Below are 6,979 nucleotides of genomic sequence, written 5' to 3' on the forward strand. Positions count from 1 at the left end.
GTGGGATCTTCCCGGACCGGGGCACGAACCCGTGTCCCCTGCATCGGCAGGCGGACTCCCAACCACTGCGCCACCAGGGAAACCCTCTCCTTTCTTCTTAAAGGCCCTCCCGCTGCACCCTCACTAAACAGCATGATCTGATGCCTTGGCCTCTTGAGTAGTTAAGGTGTGCACGTGGACCTCAGTCCAGATGCACACGTGAGCAGACACCACACACCCACACGGACACACTACACCACTGCACATCGCCTGTGCAGCCTGTATTTCCAGGTTAATCTTCTCTGCAGAGCAGAAAAAGAAGACATTCTCAGACCACACAAGGCAGAGGGGCCGGAAGCACTTCTGGGGCTGCAGGGAGGTGAAGCGTGGAGAGGAGTTTGGGAAGAGGGCAGGAGGAGGCGTGGGGAGAAGAAAGGAAAGCATAGAGAGGGGGTGTGTGCAGCCTGGTTTGTGGTTTTCAACAAAAGTGTTATCTGTGTCCACTGGCAGAAACGGTCCTCTCCTGACAGGGGTCCTGGCCTCTTCCTGAGAACTGGATCTTTCCTAGAGGGAAGGTAGGGGCTTGGTGGACAGGTAGCTGCCTTTGTCCAGCCTGTTCCTCACTCTCACCGTCCTGGCCTTCCGTGGGGGCGTGTCTCCAAGGAAGGGTGGAGCTGGTGGGAACCACACATGCTGGCCCCCCTGTTAGAAAATCTGAGATAGGGAACCAGAGTTCTGAGAACCTGAGCCTGGACTGAGGGGGAGTGAGATGGGGGTGGGGCAGATTGTGAAATTTAGCGACTATGCAGTTGGTATCTCTCCAGACACCTGTCCACCCTGGAACTACTGTTGGGGTGGCCAGTCCTGCCCTGTGGTGAGGAGGGCTGGAAGGAGGACAGATGGACAGATTCCCCAGTGACCAGCAGGAGCCAGCAAAACTCAGCCAGGAAGTCTTTGGGAGTCCAAAGGGCTTCCAGAGATGGAAGTGGAGGGGTTGGAGGATGGGATGGATGGGCTGGGCTGACGGATTGAACTTGAGAGTAGTGGTTGGGGCTTAAGGCAAGGCCGCAGGGCCAGGCTTGAGCATCCCCCCTCCAGGAGGCGACCATCGGCTGCCCTCAACCAGGAAGTCAACACCACCATTCAGCCGATGTGGGTAGAGGAGGGCAAGCAGATCAAGACTCAGAAGCAAGTTTTGCTTCCCCGGTTGACAAGGTGAGGCCAGTGTCTGTGTGCGTGCGTGTGTGTGTGTGTGTGTGTGTGTGTGTGTGTGTGTGTGTGTGTGTGTTTCCAGAACTGGCTTGAGACCCTGCCATTTCCTCAGCAAAGGATCCACACACACCTGCTGCCCCGCCACCCTGTTCCCTTTACAGCAGTAAGGACTGAGGTGGGATAGCAGAAAGAACTTCCCAGTTGAGAGGCTCAGAAGAAATGCTAGATTCACAAATATGGGGATGGAGGCTGCTTCTCTAGATGCTGCCCTTTTATCACCCAGATTGGGGATGGTGGTTGTGGTGGAGTGAAGAACTCTCCCACATCCCTTTCTGCCTCAGGGCTCCCAGGGGTCTCCTGGGTGGGAAGGTGATTCTGGGTTCTGGGTCTGTTTTTTAGAAGAGCAGATCAAGGTGCTGGAGACTGAGTGGAGCTTCCTGCAGGAGACAGTCAAGAGCCCCACACTGAGGTCCGCGGTCAGGACCTGAGTTAGCCTGGTGGGTCTGAGGGTGAGAGGGCTGGGCTGGATGTGCCTTACAGACCAGACAGGACTTGGTGGACAGTTTGGGAAACAAGAGAGGGCTCTGGGGAAGGGACTAAGGACAATGTTACCTGAGTCTACGTGGTCATTGGATTGTGGTTGCCAAGAGCAACATGGGCTGAAAAATCACCTGGGAACTTTTCAAAAATGCTGATGTCTGAGCCTCTATTCTAAACCAATTAAGTCAGGCTACTGGGATGGGGCCCAAGTTTCACTGCTATCTTTTGAAAGTTAGTGATGTGGTTCAAGGGAGTGGCCATAGCTGAGAACTATAGGCCTAGGGTGTGATCTTAACCATCCAGAAGGGAAGAAGGGCGGGACTGATTAGTAATGCCTGCCATGGCCGCAGGTAGAGTGAGTCACAGCACACGATGCCCTCTCCCATTGGAGAGGGCACAGCCCACCTGTGGCTTCACAGTTTACCAAGTACCTTCACACCCACTGTCTGAACAGCACTGAGAGTGAGGGAATGCTTCTGTTGTCATTTTACAGAAAAAAAATGGAGGCTCAGATCCCCCGTCTATGAACAACCACCCTGGGCTGGAGAAGACCCCGAAGGTACCCTGTCCCTTGCCTGCCTAATTTTAGAGGGCTGAGGGGAGAGTGGGGGCAGGGCTTCGGCTCCAGTGCATGAGGCTGGACAGGAGTTTGTCCTTGGCAGTGCTGCCACGTGCCTGCTCCTCCCTCCTGGCAGGTTCCAGGAAGAGATCAACCTCAGGGTCAATGTGGAAGAGGGCTCGGTGCTGCCCTGACGCCTCCCACGGTCCTGATGTGGTGGCCCTTCTGGGCTACATAGCAGGAACCTCGCTACTTATTTCACCAGTGAACTGAGACACAGGGAGCGGCAGGGGCCTCGTCTAAGGTGACCTAGGTCGTCAGGGGCAGAGCCAGGCTCAGACCCCAAAGCCCGGTGCTCTTTCCAACACATCCATGGCAGGATGGCATTGATCTCCAACATGGGTGAGGGGGGCGTGCCCCGGAGGTTGGCGGGTTAGGGACCTGGGTAGCCTCGGGAGCAGAGGGGATGCTGGACAGTCATAGAGGGGTGAGCACTTTACAGCCTTCAGTGGCTTCCGTGGGTGGAGGAGCGCAGGTGGGTCTGCGGCAACTCGAGGATGCTCGGGAGCGGGCAGCCAAGGGGCAGGCAGGGCAGAGGCTATCTGGGGAAGCAGGAAGTATATCACGTGTAGCCAGTCCTCTCTTCCCCACTCAAGCCTCTGCTCCCTGAAGCCCAGGAGGAGCAGAGGGAAGGAACAGGGTCTCTGGAGACATTCAAGGCAAGGAAAAGAGGTGTGGGTTCACTGTAATAGGGATGAGACCCATGTCGAGGGGCCTTCAGTGGAGCTGGAGGCTCAGACGGAAGGGCTGTGAGGAGACCTCCTTCCCAGGGGGTCCCATCGGGGCTGGCCCTGGGGATCAGCGTTGCAACTGAGCCGGTTGACACGGGGCTAAAGGTGCCCTTGGAGTTAACATGGCCTGGTTTTCCTCGGCTACTGAGCTGTTTCCATGTCCCCCACCCCCAGGATCACATTTCATGTCCATTTCCCACTTACACACCCCAAAACTGAATCTCAGAAGAGGGAAGTGATGGAGCCTGGCCCAGGCCACTGACTCCAAATTCATTGCTCCTGAAGGGTTCCTACCTGTCATAACAATTCCTGCTGGATCCCCGAATCCATCTGGTGTGGGGAACAACAGGGTAAAGACCTGGTCACGTGCATTCGGAGTATGAAGTGTGCCCTAAGTCAGGGATTTCCTCATGCTACTGTGTCATGAGAGCTGGCCTGCTGGCCTGGAGCTGAACTTCCCGCAGCCTTGCAGGAGGGGACCAACAGGCCTGGGCCTCAGACACATCCATGTTCCTGTCCACGGGCAACCAGCAGCTCCTGGACCTGGCTGCATCACCCCAGTAGGAGAATATGGTCGGGGGAGGGGTGCGCAGGAGGGAGGCCCGGACCCTGGAAGACCTGGGGGCCCTGCAGTGCTCTCTGGCTGGGCTCCCTCTGTCTTCTGAGAGCTCCAGGGCAAAGGTCTGTAGTGCTGAAATCCAGGCTTAAATGACATCAGGCAGGAAGGTTAATAAAAATTGGTCAGGGAGATTCACAGAAATAGGATCTCCTTTGACCTTTGGAGTGGGTTCCTGTAGATTTGGGCTTGGGGTGAATTCCTGGGGTGTTCGCTATAGGTACTGAGTCCCTGGAGCCCTGATAAAGTGACACGAAGGGATGGGAAGTGGGGAAGCCAAGGACAAGAACGAAGCGGGGGAATCGTGCAGTGAGGGCTGTTATGAACCATACTCAAGATGGAATGGGCTGCTTTAAGACATAGGGTGTTCACCATTATTAGAGATGTTCACGAGCAGACTCCACAACTCTTGATCGGTTTTACAGGGGGCTTGAGAATTGGATGGACAGTTTGACTAGACCAATGATGGTCAGACTTTCTTTTGCACATCAGTCTTCTGGGGGTCTTGCTGAAACGCACCTTATGCTTCAGTGGGCCCAGCTGGGGCCTAAGAGTCTGCATTTCCACCGAGCTTGCAGGCGTAGCTCATGCTGCTGATCTTTGGGCATCACTTCCAACCTGAGAGCTTTAAATTCCCTAATAACTGAACTGTTTCTGCCCCAACTTGGCTACTAAGTCCCAGCAGGAGGTTTCATGGAGAGAGCCAAGCCCAGAGTAAAGGGATGAAGGGCATCTGCATCTAGAGCAGTGTTTTCCGATTTGGGCTTTGTTTTCCTTTTGGTTTCATCATTGGAACTTGGTTAAGTTTCTGTACGGTGGGACAAGCCCGTCTGGGCAGTTGGGCATTTTTCCGAGGGGCTGGGACTCTTCTCAGGGAGAGGAGAGAGGGATAGAGGCAACAGGGGCCACCTTGGAATCGGCCCACCATCGTGACTGTGGGTAGGGGATGGAGAAGAGTCTAGGGAGACACTGAGGTTTCTAGCTTAGGTGACTGGGCAGTACCACCATTTACAGGGAAAGGGAATATAGGAAGAAGATTAGGTTCTGAAAGGAAGATGTGGAGTTCAGGCTTGGAGAGGTTGAGTTGTTCCTGTAGTACAGTCAAATGGAGATGTCCAGTAAGTGATTGAATTAAAAAGGGTCAGGCCTGGGATTTCAGATTTGGAAGCATCAGAATTTGGGGACAGAGAGAACACCCAGAGAGATAATTCGGGGGTCTAGAACAGAGCCCTGGGGCAAAGGGGGAAGATCCAGCAAAGGAGACTGAGGAGACTGAGGAGGAGTGATTGGAGAGGTAGGCGGAGAACAGGAGAGGGCATTCAGGAATCAAGAAAGGAAAAATTCTTGAAGAAGAAAAGGAGCAAGAGGGGCAAATATTGCAGAAAGGCCAGGAAAGGGAAAGAACCAAAAGGCAGCTTTGGGTCTAGTGAGGGGGATGGGAGGAGACCTTGCTTAAGTGGGCTCAGGCGAGAGTTGGGCAGAAGGCCTCTTGACGTGGGAGTGGGGTGGGTCGGAGTCAACTTGACCATGAAGGGAGAGAGACAGATGGGGCAGTATGAGGTAGAGGGTGAGGAGCACGTGGTGCATATTTATAGTCTCTGGGAATATGATCGGTGGAGAGAGTGGTTCAAATTCCAGCTGATTTTGTACAGCAGAAACTAACACAACGAAGTAAATCAACAAGAAAAATAAAGTAGATTTTGAGATGTCAACAAACAAACGAAACAGAAACAAATTCCAGCCAACGGGGCTTCCCTGGTGGCGCAGTGGTTGAGAGTCCGCCTGCCGGTGCGGGGCACGCGGGTTCGTGCCCCGGTCCGGGAGGATACCACATGCCGCGGAGCGGCTGGGTCCGTGAGCCATGGCTGCTGGGCCTGCGTGTCCGGAGCCTGCGCTCCGCAACGGGAGAGGCCACAACAGTGAGAGGCCCGCGTACCGCAAAAAAAAAAAAAAAAAAAAAAATTCCAGCCAATGTAGCAAGGTCTTGGAATAAGGGAGTAGAGATGGTATCAAGGGACTAGAGATGGCAGGATGAGCTCTGAAGGGGACATGGGGATGGGAAGCTGAAAAAGCTCATATCTAATAGCCTAGCCTTTTGGGTCAAGTAAAAGGCATGGCCCTGTGCCGAGTGACCGCGTGCTGCAGGGTGTGGGCGCGAGCAGAGGGCGAAGGGCAGGAAGGGAGCTGATCCCAGGGCTGTAAGAGCATCGTGATGGGCCTCAGGTCCTGCCCCCTGATCTGTCCCACTTTGCTGTCTTCCTCACATCGAAGGGATGCCCTGTGAAATGGATGCAGGAGAAAGAGAAAGCAAAGTTATAGTTCCTGCACCAGGAAGCTTCTGGTCCTACAGGCAGGAAGAACCACTCAGGAAGAACGCAGGTGGAGGAAACACTGGTGCAGATGACTAAAGTATGAGATGCGGTCGTAGAGACTGACTCTAGAGTGGGAGACACAGAACACTACGGGGCACAGAGCTGTGTCCTTCCCTGACTAAAGGGCCAGGTCCAGGGCCCAGGAGACTTTAAATGGGCTCCCACAGTGGGAAGGGGGTGACAGGGCCCACCTGACACCTCTCACACAATACCTGAGGCTGCAGAGAGGAACTGGAATGTCAGAAGTTCAATCACCAGGTGTGACGGAGTTGCTAGGGCAGCTCTTAGGCTGGAGACTGGTCTAAGACAGCCCTAGAAACAGCTGGACAGCTCCACTGGACAGGATAGTTTGTGCAAGAGGGAGCCTGGAGTGGGGCTGAGGGGCAGGGGCGGGGCTAGGATGGCATCCCAGGGGTATAGAGGCTGTGGTTGGCCATGACTATGGCAGAAGAGGAAAGAGAGGAGTCATCATGTGTTCCTTTCCTCAAATGCCGATAGTGAAGGCCTTTGATACTTGGCAAGTGGCCCTTTGCTTTCTGAGACGTCGTCTCTGCTCCCCTACCTACCTTACTCATCACCTCCCCCAAAACCAGCGACAGGGACGGAATCGTACTCCTTTGTACTCCTGTGCCTGGCATGCCATTTGCACTCAGCACAAGCTGGTGGACTACGTACCCCCCACCTCTCCGCAGGCCCTGACTCCGGGCTGCCATCATGGCTCCTGACGGGAGCCGGCCTTTGGGACACCCCACTGGAGGCCCCTGCAGCAGGAAGGCCAGGCAGAACAGTGGCCCAGCTGGGGGACTATCGGGGGCAGCTCGGAGTCAGGCTGTAGATGTGGATGTTGGCACCGTCTGGACAACTCTGGAGGGCAAGGAGAGGAAAAGGGGTTCCACGCTGCACCCAGGGG

At 55.0% G+C, this 6,979-nt stretch overlaps 1 protein-coding gene across 1 annotated transcript in view; it reads left to right on the forward strand.

Moving 5' to 3' along the window:
* The window catches only part of KRT71 (keratin 71), a 10,067-nt gene extending 7,583 nt beyond the window's left edge, over window positions 1-2,484 (forward strand). Inside the window, 2 exon segments of the mRNA XM_007125807.2 lie at window positions 1,078-1,194; window positions 2,427-2,484. Of these exon segments, the coding sequence (XP_007125869.2) occupies window positions 1,078-1,194; window positions 2,427-2,484 (175 nt within the window).
* The last annotated feature ends 4,495 nt before the right edge of the window (window positions 2,485-6,979 follow it).

Source organism: Physeter macrocephalus, unplaced genomic scaffold, assembly GCF_002837175.3.
Source record: "Physeter macrocephalus isolate SW-GA unplaced genomic scaffold, ASM283717v5 random_471, whole genome shotgun sequence".
In the NCBI taxonomy this organism is placed as follows: domain Eukaryota; kingdom Metazoa; phylum Chordata; class Mammalia; order Artiodactyla; family Physeteridae; genus Physeter; species Physeter macrocephalus.